The 16,598-nt window shown below is 39.5% G+C and overlaps 1 protein-coding gene across 3 annotated transcripts in view; it reads right to left on the bottom strand.

Moving 5' to 3' along the window:
- ANKRD44 (ankyrin repeat domain 44) overlaps window positions 1-16,598 on the bottom strand; it is a 284,470-nt gene that overhangs the window by 27,304 nt on the left and 240,568 nt on the right. For all 3 annotated transcript variants that reach the window (XM_045558960.1, XM_045558961.1, XM_045558962.1), the window contains exon 17: window positions 5,670-5,741. In XM_045558960.1, the coding sequence (XP_045414916.1) occupies window positions 5,670-5,741 (72 nt within the window). The remainder of the gene's footprint in view (window positions 1-5,669; window positions 5,742-16,598) is intronic.

The raw sequence follows: 16,598 nt of genomic DNA, 5'->3' as shown, positions 1-16,598 counted from the left end.
CTGGTCCATCTACAGGCTTTCCCATCTCAGTAAATGGCAACATTACTCTTCTAGTTTCTCAGGCCCCAAACATTGGAGTCATCTTTGTCTTCCCTCCTCTTAAGCCCAGGGCTATGGCCCTGAACAAGGGCTCTCCAACAATAGGACAAGTAGATGCTAAAATATAGCCCTCTCCCACCTTGCCCTGCCCTGGCACAGGGAAGTGTCTGCCGAAAGAAAGGGGACACCTTTGCTAACTCACACAGAGGAGTCATTAAGTTCCCAGGCAACTGGCAAGAATCTCTGTTCTCCTTCACACACAGGTGCTGTGTGACTTGCAGCAGCCCTCAAAGCCACTCCCAAGGCATCATCACATCATCTCATCTCTTTCTCTAAAATACCTCCAGAATCTATCTACTTCTCACTGTACCACTGTCCTGTTTTGCCAGGATTACAGAAAATGTTTCCTTCCCATCCTTGTCCTCCTGCAATCTAGTATTGATAGGGTTACCAGGTGAAATCTTTTAAATCCAAGTTGGAGCATGTCACTCCTTGCTTAAAACTAGTCTACAGCTTCTTCCCTTATTGATACCAAAACTTTATATGAACAACTGGGCCCCCAGAATCTGGCCTCCCACAGCCCTTCACTCACTCTGTTCCAGCCCCACCCATCTCCCAGCTCCCCTCTGCAGTCAAATGCCTGCATTTCCTCCTCTGGGCCCATTGCAGCAGTACCTTCTGCTTCCTCTGTCTGGAAAGCTCTTCCCGCAGAGAGCCACTGGCTCTCCAGGTACTTCTGCTCAAATATCATCGTATTAGGGAGGCTTCCCAGAACAGTCCATGTAGAATAGGGTCCACTCTCCACCCCACTTATCCTGATTCACTTTGTCTTCATAGAGCTTATGACCACCTGATATCTGGTATGTATCTATTGATTTGTTTATTGCCTGTGATTGAAGGGACTTTATGTGAGCTGTTCACTGCTGTATCCTAGAATCATGCCTGGCACATAGTAGACACTCAATAATTATTTGATGAATAAATGAATGAATATAGTGACATATTTATTAGTATTATGGGTAGAAATATATTTTTAAAGTAGCAATTATTTATTGAGGGCTTTTTGTGTGCTAGGCACTATTTTGAGCAGGTTAGCATCTCATTTAATTATTACAAACATCCTTTCTTATAGATGAAAAAACCTAAAACAAGCAATGTTAATTAACTTGTCTGAGATCACTCAGTTAGTAAGTGACAAAGTCAGGATTTTGAACCCAGAATTGGTGACCATTAAAACCTATGTTTTTAGACACTATCTTACAGTTTTTTTCCAGTAATTCCATTTACTTGACTTTCAAACAAAATACTTTGTTTCTATGTGGAATAGAGACAAAATAATGAAACAGACAGTTGACTAACAAATGTTGAATCAGAAACCTAAACCTCTTCTATAGAAGGTTCAACACAGAGGTAAAGTGACTGGAGCAGAGCTATGAGGCAAGAAGGATGCTTCTGAGACTAACCTCAGACTATTGCTCTTTTACTATACATACTGCCTTTCTGGAGATAGTACATAAATTTCTAATAAAAATGTCTAACTTTCTGATCCATACTTGATATACAAGCCATAACTGCATAGGATAGTAAGCCTTCATTCTAACCTAAATTCAGAAGCAATAAATAACTAACTTCTACTGAGCACTTGCTTGTGTCAGGCAGTACTGGACACACATCACTTCATTAGATTCTCTCAACAAACCTTGGTTTGGATACTCTTGTTAACCCCATTGAACCGATAAGGACACAGAGGGCAAAGAGGTTACCCAGCTCCCTTATGGTTATAGTTTTACATAGAGGAGCTGGGTTTCAAACGTGGACAAGGCTGATCCCAGAGCTTGAGCTGTGGGCTCTTCCTGAGCGAATATGGAAAGAGTCCAACATGGCCAGAAGGTCTTCCTAACCTTTCATTAAAGGAAATTTAAAACATACACAAAGGAGAGCAGATGGTATAATGAATTTCCATATACCTTTCATGCAATTTCTGCCATTATCAATTCAGGCCATAGGGGATTTTAAGTCAACTCAGGGGCACCTATCCTGTGTAAAGGCTATGGTGACAGCAGCATCTGTATCAGGGTGTAAATCAGCCTATAGCTCCTTACTCTGGGCTTCTGTCTGTTGCTTAAATTTTCACTTAACTAGCTTAAGGTAAAGAGACTTAATATTAAAATGGAGTGAACACTGATGGCAATTAGGAAAGCTTTAGAACTCCAACCCATACTTTCATCTATACTGGGCACTTGAAAATCCTGCTAAAGACAGAATGGTTGAATGGCCAGATTTACCTACAGAATTCTTGTTTCTTCCTTTCGTCTAGCTTGCAGCTCTTGAATTTTGCTATGCAGAAAGTCAAGTCTTCACTGAAGGTATCAATCAAATATTTTTAAATTGTTTTAAGAGATACCTTTAAAAATATCATTAGGTAACAAATATTTCTTAAATATTATTAATTTCTCCAAACCTTTTAAGATAGGAACTAAGGACAATGAGGGGAAAGAACTGGGATCTCAGCAGAATCCGTGAGAACAATGGATCCATCTGGAAATTTTGACAGCTGGAGCTTTTCATTTGCATAACATTGTTTCTTAATTTAATTTTTTCAAGTGGATGAAATGCTTATGAAATTCACTGGGCTGATGACCCTGGAGACTTGAATCATTCAGCCAGGAAATAGTAACTCGAGGCAGGTAAGGTTTCTTGTGTCACTCAAGGTTTGGGGGCATCTAGTTCCATTTCACTGCTACAATGCTTCCACCTAAGAAATTATGTGCCTGGGGTTTTATCAAGTTAATTGCTACAGAGGCCCCTTGAGAGGGTGATGGGCATACTTGTGGGGTTCTTGAAGCAAATAATTTTTTTTAAAAGCACTAGCATCTAGAGGGAAAGGATTAAATAATTTTAGAAGGAATCCATTGCAATCACCCTGCTCAAAGTCATCGTCATCATCTCTTGCCTGGTTTTGCTTTGCGTCTGCTTTTGTTCCCTTGCAATTCAAACTCAACACAGAAGCCAATGTGATTCTTTTAAAACAAAAGTCATCTCATGTCACCTGTTTCCTCAAGACCCCCCTAAATGGTTTCCTATTTTGCTCAGAGTAACAGTCCTGGTAAGATCTGCATCCCCTATCCCCCAGACTCCCCCCACAACACATCAGACCTCACCCTGACCACTCCCCCCTCACACTCTGCTCCAGCCACAGTAGCCTCTTTGCTGTTCTGTGGACATGCCAAGCATGCTGTCACCCAGGGACTTTGTACTTCTGCCCAGAACACTCTTCTGTTAGATATCAACATGCGTAGTTCTTACGGTTTCTGTTCAAATGTGGGATTCTATACTATGTAAAATAGCACCCTGTCTGCCTCCACAGTACTCTATCTCACTGATTCTGTAGCACTTGCAGCACTTACTGCCATCCATCATGCTAAGTATTTACTGGCCTATTGTCTCGCCTAGACCGGAAACTCTACAGGGACAGAGGCCAGGCCTTGTTCACTGCAGTATCTCCAACTCCTGGAATAGTGCTTGGCATTATTCACAGTGTACGTTGAATGAAAGAATGATATTATTGTTAACAATGATCATGATGACGTTAGCTGATTGCAAGCATGTGCCAGGTACTGTTCCAGTTGTGTTACATGCATTAACTCATGCCATGCCTGCAGCCCCACACATCCCTATGATATGGCACTGATATTGTCTTCATATTATGGGCACGGAAACCAAGACCCAGAAGTTAGGTACTTGGGCCAAGAACACACAAAGAACAATTAAATAAATTAACAAACTGGAAAGGGTCTTTGGGATGCTTAACCAACTCACTCCGTTTAATTTACAGGTGGGAAAACCATGTCCAGGTGAGCTGCTGATGAAAAGAGCGGCAACTGGCACCTGTTCTCTGTGTGTCTGTCCTAGCCCCTGTCAGCTGCAGCAGTAACAAAGCCCAGCTCTTTCCAATGATATCACCACCCTGTCTTTATATGACTAGAAACCCATAGAGCTTAGTAGAGCACACAGTAAGCACTCGACAAATAATTTTTGGAAAACACAAAAAAGAATGAGAGATGACACAATTTTTGGAAGCCAAGAAACTCTTTTCTTAGATGAGAAGCAGACTTGGTAATGCAGTCAACCCCGCTTTCGGAGGGCATGAGAATTGTGAGCTAACCCTCCACACCGGACTCTCCAGAGGCAGCTAGTGCTATGTTTGCGGGTGCTCAGCTTTGGGGGAACTTCTCCAGGCACAGCAGGTTCCAGCGAGCAACCTTTAGAGCAACCTGTAGTAAAAGCCAACTGCCATGAAGCTATATACATATAAATATCCCAATATTCATCTACCTTTTCCACTCTAAGTCTACCTCCAGGAACAAAGATTGATGCACATTTTAGCTTGATTTCACTAGACACAAAATGCGTGTGTGTGAGTGTGGTGCTGGTGGGTACGTCAGAGGACGCGAGAGTAGGGTGTCAGCAGGTGTGCTGGTGAGTATGTGGGGACAGGCAGTGAAGGGAGGGCTCCATGTGCATGATTGGTTCTGCCTACTCCCAATCCTTGTGCAATGGCCTTGTCCCTCCTTGCCTTGTCTGAACACTTCCGTATGCCTATTAATAAAACACTCCCCTCTTCCCTCCAAAATCTCCATCTGAATTTTTCGTCAGAATGACAATGAAGCAGTGTTTATGTATTTATTAAATGAACTATCATAACAACAGTTAAACACAGAGACCCAGCCTTTTCCCATTCTTCCCAGCATCCTGCACCCCGGGTTTTAGTAAGCAATGAAGCATCCAAACCATCTTTCTGGCCATGAACTGAGGGCTCACAATTCAGCAGCACCTTGGGCAGGTGAGCTGGCTGTTGCTGCGTGTGGCTGCCGGGCAGCCAGCTTCCTAGGGAGCAGCTGCTGATCGCCAACTGTTAGCAGGACACAATCTGAAGCAGAGTGGTGGGTGCATTTCCCACCTTAGTCACCCCCATGAAGAGTTTGGGGAACACCACTCTGAGCTGTTGCATTTCCCTTCAATTACTGGGAGGTAGAGAGGAAGCTTTACTGGTGATAAAATAAACTCTTCTTCCCCTTTCTCCCAGATCTCATCTGGCCTAAGACTCAGAGCCGAAGACCTCCTGGGAGACCCTGATTTCAAATCCAGGCAGAAAGAGCACAATTGCAAATTTGTGCTTAACAATCCTGAGTTTTTAACTGTGGTTTTCAAATCTGTGCTATTTGATTATCTGTAGGTTAACATTTGTGTATTATTATTTATAATCAAACCTCTTAAACTGAAATGCTTTCTTTGAATTTTAAAGATTTTTAAAATGTATAACCATAATTTTTTAAGTGCATTGTAGTAAGGACTTTTTCTGCATTATCTCTTCTTATTTGCCCTCATTTTACAGATGGGGAAACTGAGGCTCAAGACAGGGCAAGTCACGTGTTTAAGGTCACCAGCTGGTGAAGCTGGGATTGGAGGGTGAGGCAGTCTTTCTCTCTGCAGCCTGTGCCTTTCACCATGTACTACTTTCGTTATCACTAATCACTGTACGACAATGCTTGCATTTTAAGAGCAGCCTAGTTTTAGGAATGCTTAGGTTCCTGTTGTAACAGGCAAAGCTGCCATGGCATCTCACTTACAGCTAAGTGGAGCGGACTCTTGATAGCACCGGAATCTGATTCCTCGCAACCACTGTTTGTTCTTTCCAAAAGCTGTGGAGACAAAAGGAAAACAACAGTACATGAGTCCAATTTTGCCAAAGGAATCCTACTTTCTGGATACCAATGTTGGCATAAATGAAAAAGGAGACTTCAGAAACTTAAGAAACTATGCAGCTTATCAGCAACATAAAAAATTTGATATGGCATATCTAAAACAAATATGCTAACTGAATATTTAAAATTCTTGATCATCTCAGCATTTGCTATTCAAAGGAAGATAGAAAAATCCAGAAAAATAATTCATGTTAAATCCATTTTCACCCAATAAATTGGTAATAATGAAAAAATCATAATACCCTTTATTCCATTATTAAACACATATTTATTGGAAATAGTGTTGAAAAAGACAAGACTCCTGCTCTCATGAGGCTTACATTTTCGAAAAAGAAAGCATAGACAAATAAACATACAAATAAGAAAATATCTGAAAGTTATACATGTTATAATGAAGATAAGATAGGGGGATGTGATATTGAGTGACCAAGAGGTTACTTTATAGCAGATGGTCAGGGAAGGCCTCTCCAAGGAGGTGACATTTAAAGTGAATCCTAAATATTTAGGTTATTAAATAAGAAATGTCCGATTTCCTTAAGTACTAAGTTTAACAGTTGACATCTCTGACATTTCACTTTGACACTTCTTGTTTTGTTTTTAATGTGAAGGTACATCCTCATTCTTTCAAATGCACAGTTTGGCTTGTGATTATCTTTCAAATTGTTTTTTAGAGCAAATTTTGTGAAACCAGGGATAAGTCAAAAATTCATGTTATTTTTCAATAAGTTCCTTTGTGCACCAATGCTGTGCAGACAGTTCAAAATATCAATCAAGTGCTTAGGAAGGATGTGGCTAATGAACACACAGTAAGTTGATGGTTTAAGAAGTTCTGTTCTGGTGGCTCTAATCTTGAAAATGAGCCATGTGGCCACCTGAGACCAAGGTGGATAATGATGAGCTGAAAGCTGTAGTGGAAGCGAATCCATCATAAGCTACATATGAATTAGCAGCAAGGTTTGACGTCACTATTCCAACAATATTGGACCATTTGAAAAAAAACAGCAAGGTAAAGAAGCCAGACAGATGGGTACTGCATGAATTAAACGAGCGTCAGAAGAGAAATCGTCTCAAAGCTTGCCTTTCTTCTAGAATTCTTATAGTTTCACACCTTAAGTTTAAGTCTGTTATCCACTGTGAGTTGATTTTTGTGAGAGGTGAGAGGTGTGGATTCTCTTTCAGTCTTTGACATGTGGCTCTCCAATTTTCCCAGCACCATTTATTGAATAAGGTTTCTTTTCCCCAGTGTATGTTTTTGTCTGTTTTGTCAAAGATTAGATGGCTACATGAGGATGGTTTTATATCCAGGTTCTCAGTTCTGCTCCATTGGTCTACGTGTCTGTTCTTGTGCCAGTACCATGCTGTTTTAGTTACTATAGCCTTGTAGTATAGCTTTAAGTCTGGTAAATTGATGCCTCCCAATTTGTTCTTTTTGCTTAAGATTGCTTTTGTTATACATGGTCTTCTCTGGTTCCATACAAAGTGTAGGATTATTTTTGAGATATAAAAAAACCAAACTTTTGATTTGAAATTAGACATTTAATATTTAATGACATAAATAACAATAACTAAACAAGATGAAGATGTGGCAGGAGAGGATTCAAGGAGGAGGGAGTGCTCAATGAAATGTATCAAGTAGGGATGAACATGGTGAGTTCAAAGAATGGAAAGGCCAGTGTGACCACGGAATGATATTAGCAAATGACATTCTCACGGAATTTTTTGGAGTTCCAATAAAACTTTTTTTTTTTATAAAAACAGGTGGAAGACCAGATTATAATTAGTCCACAGGCTACAATTTGTTTTAAAATTATTTTTTAATTTTTAATTATTATGGGTACATAATAGCTGTATATCTTTATAGAGTATATGTGACATTTTGATACAGGCATACAGTGTGAATTAATCAAATCAGGGTAATTGGCATATCCATCACTGCAGGTGCATTTACTTAATATCATTTCTTTGTGTTAAGGAACATTCCAGTTCCACTCTTTTAGTTATTTTAAAGGATACCCTAACTTATTGTTAATTATAGTCACTTTATTGTGCTATCAAATCTTGTTCATTCTATCTAACTATATTTTTGTACCCATTAACCATGCCTACTTTATCCCCCCTCCCCACTACTTTCCCAGGCTCTAGTAACCATCATTCTACTCTCTGTATGAGTGAGAACATGCAATATTTGTCTTTCTGTGCTTGGTTTATTTCACCTAACATAATGTTCTCCAGTTCTATCCATGTTGTTGCAAATGGCAGGATTTCATTCTTCTTTTGTAGCTATAGAATATTAATATATACATATTCCATTGTGTATATGTACCACAATTTCTTTATTCATTCATCTGTTGATGGATGCTTAGGCTGATTCCAAATCTTGGCTATAGTAAATAATGCTGCAATAAACATGCAAGTGCAGATATCTTTTCAATAAACTGAATTCCTCTCCTTTGGATATATACACAGCAGTGGGATTGCTGGGTCATATGGTAGCTTTATTTTCAGTTTTTTGAGGCACTTTCATACTGTTCTCCATAGTGGTTGCACTAATTTACATTCCCACCAATAGTGTACGAGGGTTCTCCTTTCTCCACATTCTTTCCTGTTATTGCCTGTCTTTTTGATAAAAGCCATTTTAAATGGGGTGAGATGGTATCTCATTGCAGTTTTGATTTACATTTCTCTAATGTTTAATGATATTGAACTTTTTTTCACATACCTGTTGGCCATTTGTATGTCTTCTTTTGAGAAATGTCTATTCAGATCCTTTGCCCATTTTTTAAACAGATTGTTTGATTTTTTCCTTGAGTTGTTGGAGCTCCTTATATATTCTGGTTATTAATCTCTTGTCAGATGGGTAGTTTGCAAACATTTTCTCCCATTCTGTGTGTTGTCTCTTCACTTTGTCAATTATTTCCTTTGATGTGCAGAAGCTTTTTAGCTTGATGGGATCCCATTTGTCCAATTTTGCTTTTGTTGCCTGTGCTTTTGGGGGATTACTCAAGAAGTCCTTGTTCAGACCGATGTCCTATAGTGTTTCCTCAATGTTTTCTTTTAGTAGTTTCATAGATTCAGGTCTTAGATTTAAGTCTTTAATCCATTTTGGTTGATTTTTGTATAGGGTGAGAAATAAGGATCTAGTTTCATTTTTCTGCATAGGGATAGCTAGTTTTCCCAGCACCATTTATTGAAGAGACTGTCCTTTCCCCTCCATATGTTCTTGGCACTTGTGTCAAATATAAGTTTGCTATAGATGTGTGGATTTATTTCTGGGTTCTCTATTCTATTCCATTGGTCTATGTGTCTGTTTTTCTGCTAGTACCATGATGTTTTGGTCATTATAGCTCTGTAGTACAATTTGAAGTCAGGTAATGTGATTTCCCTAGTTTTGTTCTTTCTGCTCAGGATGGTTTTGGCTATTCTGGGTCTTTTGTGGTTCTATAGAAATTTTAGGATTATTTTTTCTATATCTGTGAAGAATGTCATTGGTATTTTGATGGGGATTGCATTGAATCTGTAGATTGCTTTGGGTAGTATGGACATTTTAACCATATTGATTCTTCCAATCCACAAGCATGGACTATCTTTCCATTTTTTAATTTGTCCTCTTCAATTTCTTTCATCAATGTTTTATAGTTTTCATTGTAGAGGTCTTTCACTTCTTTGGTTAAGTTCATTCCTAGGCATTTTATATTATTTGTAGCTATTGTAAATGGGATTATTTTCTTGGTTTCTTTTTCAGATTGTTTACTATTGGTGTACAGAAATGCTACTGATTTTTTATGTTGATTTTGTATCCTGCAACTTTACTGAATTTGCTTATCAGTTCTGATAGTTTTTTTTTGTGGAGTCGTTAGGTTTCTCTAGACATAAGATGATATCATTTGCAAATGAAGAATTTGACATTTTCCCTTCCAATTTGGATGCCCATTATTTCTTTCTCTTGTCTGATTGCTCTGGCTAGAACTTCTAGTACTATGTTGAATAACAGTGGTAAAAATGGACATCCTGTCTTGTTTCAGATCTTAGAGGAGAGGCTTTCAGTTTTTCCTCATTCAGTATAATACTAGCTGTGGGTCTGTCATATATGGCTTTTATCATGTTGAGATAAGTTCCTTCTGTACCCAATTTTTTTAGAGTTTTTAATCATGAAGCAATGTTGAATTTTATCAAATGCTTTTGCAGTATCAATTGAAATGATCATATGGTTTTTGTCCTTCATTTTGTTGATATGATGTATGACATTGGTTGATTTGTATATGTTGAACCAATCTTGCATCCCTTGGATGAATCTCACTTGATCATGGTAAATAATCCTTTTAATGTGTTGCTGAATTTTGTTTCCTAGTTATTTTGTTGAGGATTTTTGCATCTATGTTCATCAGAGATATTGGCCTATAGTTTTCTTTTTTTTGTTGTGTCTTTGTCTGGTTTTAGTATCAGGGTGATATAGGCCTCATAGAATCTTATGGACTTTTGGTAGGAGAACAAATTATTAAAACCTTTCTGGGCATTTTGTGCATACTTTTTACCCTAGGAATTAATTCCCAGTAAATAACTAGACTAGTACACAACGACATATGTGTAAAGAAATTTATTCATCAATAAATATTTAATGAATGATTACCATGTTCCCAAACACTGTTCCATACACCAAGAACTCAATAATAAGAGTATTAAACATCCATTTTCCCATTTGGAAGCATATAATAAAGGAAAGAAGTTAAGTAGTTTCTTAGAAAGTATGAGATGATATGGAGAAAAATAAAGCAGAGAAGGAGGGTTTGAAGGGCTTATGGAAAGATTGGTCTGCAACCTTAAATAGGGTGTTCAGGGAAGGCCTGACTGAGCACGTGGTGGCTGAGCAAAGTCCTAAAGGAGATGAGCAATTGGAGCCAGCAATTGCCAGGACCCTTAGGGGTAGTTGTGCTTAAGTGCATCAAGGAGGCTGGAGCAAAGTGAGCAAGGATGAGAACGGCAGGAAAGAAATCAGAGAAATGGTGGTTGTGGGCTAGATGGTGTCAGAAAGAGCCTTGTGGGTTGCAGTAGGAATTTTGACTTTTATCCCAAGTGAGATGGAAATTCACTGGAGTTTTTTGAGCAGAGGAGTGACAGGATATAACTGTTAGACTCTAGGGAGGCAAGGGTGGAAGCACAGAGACCATTTAGGAGCTGGGGCAATCATCTAAGAGAGAAATAACAGTGGCTTGGACCAGCAGGAAGCGGTGGAGATAGAGACAAATATGGGATAGTAGATATTTTTGGAGGTATAATCAAAGGGATTTGCTGATGGACTGAACATGAATATAAGAGAAAGTCAAGGATGCCTCCCAGGCTTTTGTCCTAAGCAAATGGAAGGATGGAGGTACCTTGACCTGAGATGAAGAAGACTGTGGGTGGAATATATATAGTGGGAAAGAGCAGCAGTTCAGTTTTGGACATGTGAAGTTTGAGATGTTTATAAAATAGCATCTAAAAGTACATCTTAATGAGGCAGTTGCTGGATACATGGGTCTGGAGTTCAGGGTATTTAAAGCCATAAGATTAGGATGAGATGAGCAAGGTAGCAAAGTAAACAAAGCAGAGACAGAGCCCCAGCTGGGGCACCCAACATAAGACCTGGAGAGATGAAGAAGAACGAGCAAGGAGGCTTAGAATGAATAGGTGAGCCAGAAAGAAAACCAGGAGAGCATGAGGTTCTGGAAACCAAGTGAAGAAGGAGTTTCAAGGAGAGAATGAGCAGTTATATTGAACATCCTGAAAGGTCAGGTAAAATGAACTGACTACTGAGTTTAGCAAAATGGAAGAGGCTCTTAATGACTCTGATAGGGGCAATTTATCAAATCATTGACATGAAAAGATAGAGAAAAGTAAATAATTAGCAATAGGTAGAGGTTAAATAAATTGTGGTGGTATATATTACCCCATTCAGATAAATTGTTCCTCCTTATCTTGCACTGAAGTTCTTCTTTATATAGTGATGCATCAAAAAGAATGTAAATCCAACATCCAAAGCCTTGATGTGTGGTAAATATGGAGGTGGTCAATGTCTAACTCCAGCCTCCTGACTGGTGGGCTTGGGCTGCCCTATATTGCAGAGGCTGGACAGCTAAAAACTACATTTCCTAGATTCCTTTGAGCTAAGGTTACAGATGTGATTTAACTTCTGCCAATTAAATGCATGAACTTTTGAACACAGAAGGGAGGCAGAGGAAATCTGTGATTTCTGATGGTCAGCATAGCTGTGAAGGTGTTTGTCTTTTAGCTGCCATAGTACAGGCCACTAGCTTAGAGAGGGTAGAGAAGCAAGATACAGTGAGACTGCCATTTTTTGGTAATGTGGATCAAGCCAAAAAGCTGCATGACTCGGGGGGCAATAGCAGTGGTGGGGGGGCGGGGCAAGACTGTCCCTGAATGCTGGGATAATGTATCTATGGAGTTCATCATCCAGTGGCTAATCTGACTCCCCAGCTCCCTGATCATGGGGCGGGCAGCCCCCGGCAGTCTGCTTCCTCAGTTCAGGCTTATTTCTGGAGGACCGGCCCAGAGCCCACTCTTCCAGACCTTCCAATAATCTTGTAAACACTTATTTTTAAAAATCAAACCCTTTTCTGCTTAAAATAGCTAGTGTTGGTTTCTGACTCCTATAAATGAAGCTCAACTGATTCAAAGAGTCATATACATTTTTATAGAAGTTTTTTAAATGGGTGTGGTGAATTATAGCACTCCAAACACTGGAAAGCAAAACTTCCTAAAAATCTACTTTATCCATTTTTCTTCCTGAAAAGTTCCAAACTTGTTAAGTGGAAAACACATTTCTTAAAGCCGTATGTGTGCAATGACACTATTTTCATTTTTTAAAAAATTTTTATTGACATAACTATATATGCAGAAAAAAGCCTAGAAATAGAAATACATACCCTAAAACTGTAGTCCCCAATCCCCGGGCCGAGGACCAGTATCACTCCATGGCCTGTTAGGGACCAGGACACAGGGCTCCACCATACCTCCCCAAGCCCTACACCCTCGTCTGTGGAAAATTGTCTTCCATGAAACCTGGGCAGGGGGCACAGCAGGAGGTAAAGGGTGGTTGAGAGGGGGAAGCTTCAGCTTCGCTGCTCCCCATTACTCATATCAACACCTGAGCTCCACCATCCCTGCTGCCCCTGGTCTGTAGAAAAATTATCTTCCATGAAACCAGCCCCTGGTGCCAAAAAGGTTGGGGGATGCTGCCCTAAAATATTTGACACAATAACCTAAAAGTGGGGTTATAGATTATTTTTATTTTATTCTTTATTTTTCCTGATTTTTTTTTTTTTTGCAGTGAAGGTATACTGTTTTTTGCTTTGTTTTGTTTGTTTGTTTTTTTAGAGACAGAATCTTACTGTGTTGTCCAGGCTAGAGTACAATGCACAGGTGTGATATCATAGCCTCGAACTCCTGGGCTCAATCAATCCTATTGCCTCAGCCTCCCAAGTAGCTGGTACTATAGGCACATGCTACCATGCCCGCTAATTTTTTTTTTTTTTTTTTTTTAGAGACATGGTCTTGCTATGTTGCCCAGGCTGATCTTGAACTCCTGGCCTCAAGCGATGCTCCCACCTTGGCTTTCCAAAGTGCTGGGATTATGGCTGTGAACCACCATACCAGCCTGTATTGTTTTTGTAATTAGAAAAACACTAAAGCTATTTCTATTTGGAAAAAAAGCTATTAAATTTTCATTTAATTTAATAGAATGATGTCCACAGACCCTCAGATAGGTCCAGAACTCCTTTCTAATCAATACATGTGGAACAAGATGCTACGATGCTAGGATTCTTTGGTAGATCAAATAATAGTGTAAAAATTACCACGTAATTTCAAATTTGCAAGTAATATAAAACAAATAATTACATTGGAAATATGAGACATTTTGTGTTTGTTTCTTATTAGTATGAGAATACAATTTGGAACTTAAACAATCTAAGATATATTAGAATAATGAGAGCAAATTTAATTTTAACTTCAAAGCAAATAGCTTTAAAACCAATCTCTCTTACACAGTTGAAATAAAAGTAGCCTCAACTGCTTGATAAAGCTAGAAAACAGCTGTTCTTTGCTTTGTTTTGCAACATTATCACCTGCAAGACTTCCTGGAATTGACAGTGTGTACCAACCCAAATCCTGTCCTAGAGTGAACTTAATCAAAGGAACACAGAATCATTTCCCCTACTATCACAAACATGATGAACAGGGACAAGAAGACAATATACTGTTTCTAGCTCCAAATTAGGCATGTTCTGGGAAGATTTACTATGGAATAAGATTTTCCCACCCACACACTTTGATCACTCTAACAGCATGTGATGCTTTACTTCACTCATTCACCAATATTTGTCCAGTGTCATCAATGTGCCTGACCCTGGGTTGGGCACCAGAATTCCACTGTGCAGTGAACAGATGTCATCGCTGACCTGACAGAACTTAGAGGCTAGTGGGGAACCTGTAGGAGTTAACAGATAATGAAAACAGCAAGGCAAGAGCTAGGATGGAGAAGTGCAAGATGCTACGGGAATACAACGAGGTACCCGACAGAAACCCAGGGTCGGAGGAGACTCCTGTGTAAGGGAATGTCTAGCCTGAGACCTGGATGGTAGAAATCAGCCAGGCAAAGAGAGAAGAGAAAAATGTTCTGGGCAGGAGGAAGAGCATGTGAGAACAGTGAGTATAATAAATTTGAAAAATTTTAAGAAGTTCAATGAAACTAGAGTAGCGTGTCGGGGTAAGGAAGGAATGAGGAGCAATGAGGCTGAAAATGTAAGCAGAAGATAGATTAGGTACAGGGAGATCATATAATGATTGTCCAAATCAGGACATTTTTGAGAATGTTCCAGGACAACAGTCGTAAACCAGGGCACAGGTCAGAAGAGGCACGATCATGATCAGATTCTTGGATTTTATAAAATCCACTCTGGCTGCAGTGTGGAAATTGAGCAGCAGCAGTGCGAGGGGTGGGACTGCAACCCCAGAAGCAGGGAGACGAGTTAGGATATTTCAACTGTGGGATTTCCGAACTGTGAATTAATATGTCCATGAGAACCGATGGTGGCCTGAACTGCAGAAGAGGCAATGGAAATGGAAGGAAGGGGGTATATTCAAGAGTTTCATTCACTCCTTTATTCATTCATTCATTCAATAATTATTTACTGAGTTAATAACTCACTGTGTTAGGCGCTGAGTTTACAGCTCTAACCACACAGAGCTTATAATCTAACAGGTGTAATGGGCACAACTCATTGACCAAACATTGGAGGAAGGAGGAAGAGGAGAGTCAAGGAAGACACCCAGTTTTCCAGCTTTGGTAAAAGAATGTGTGGTGATGCCTTCTTTTGGGTAAGAAACAAAGAGAAGCAGCAAGATCAGAGTAGAGATAGGTGCATGAAGTTTGGGGTTGAAGTGCTGCTGGGACACTCAAGGGGAGGTATTGATCCAGTGGACAGCTGGATATAGGTGTGAGGCTTAGAAGAGAGATCTGGGCTAGAGTTACAGATTTGGGAATCCTCACGAATGGCTGATACATGAAGCCACCACTGTGGGTGACACTACCTAGGGAGAATGTGTAATGCCATCAGGGAAAAGGGCCTAGGACAATGACCCTCAGGAACTCCAGCATTTAAATGATCATGAGGAAGATTCTCATTGATAAAAGCCAAAAGTTATTAAGCATTTACTAGGAGCCAAGCACTCTCCTAAGAGCCTTAGATGGATCATCTCAATCAATCCTCAGTAATCCATTAAGTAACTGGCTCAGGTTCTCACAGCCAGTAAAGGACAGATCAGGGATTGAATCCAGGTTTAGCTCAAAACCCATGTTCTTCACCCTAAACAACAATGCCTTCCAATCCACTGATAAGCTGAAACTGTTCCCTGGTATCTCACAAACAGCAGCAGGGATGGGAGCATGAAACAAAGAGAATTGAGTGCTTTGATTTTTTTAAGTATTTGGGTCTGTTTCTATCTGTCTCTAACATCAACAATTTCCTTTAGTCGTTGAGATTTTCCTCTTCCTTTCCTAAGGAGTGGTCAGGATGTGTCTTAGTTATACAGCAATCACTGGAGATGCTAATGGGAATCCAGCTACTATAAGTGTTCTTCCTTTAGTGATTCTTCTTTGTTAGTTAAGAAGACAAAGTGAAAAAGTGGGGAGAAAAGCAATTTGCAAGTCATTTAAAAGTGGCATTTACAATTTGAATTAACTTTTCTTTCTAATTTAAGATTTTGTCCTAAACATTATTGAGTCCAAGAGATAAGGCAGATATTCAATACTGCTCAGATACTCTACTCTGCATAAACATCTCAGGGCAGGCATCTGGGGACCGGGAAGTGTCAGAAAGCTCACACCATGACTCGTTATACAAACTTGTAATTCAGCTTGTGGTGGGTAATATTGGAAATAACATTGCTTTACAGAGATCAACCTCAACCTACCTTATCAAAATCGGAAATGGAATGGCTTTTTCGAAACATAGTTAGAGCTAAGAATACAGGGCCAAAGAAGTAGCATCACAAAAGCCAATGAGTTCTGCACATAGGGCTTGTAGTTACAAATCAGAGAACATAAGTTTATGTCTCATAAAAAATAAACTAGTTATAACCTCCTTTAAAAATGTTTCCAATTAATATATCTTCATGCTTATCATCACCATTTACACAATCCATGCATTCACATGGTAGTTTTCATACTGAATAGACTCATAAATCCAATGTGCATATCTAATATGTTGCCATAGGCTTCTACTGACGCAATAACATTTG

The sequence above is a fragment of the Lemur catta genome, chromosome 8 (genome assembly GCF_020740605.2).
Source record: "Lemur catta isolate mLemCat1 chromosome 8, mLemCat1.pri, whole genome shotgun sequence".
Taxonomy (NCBI): Eukaryota; Metazoa; Chordata; class Mammalia; order Primates; family Lemuridae; genus Lemur; species Lemur catta.
This window is presented reverse-complemented; position numbering and strand designations above follow the sequence as displayed.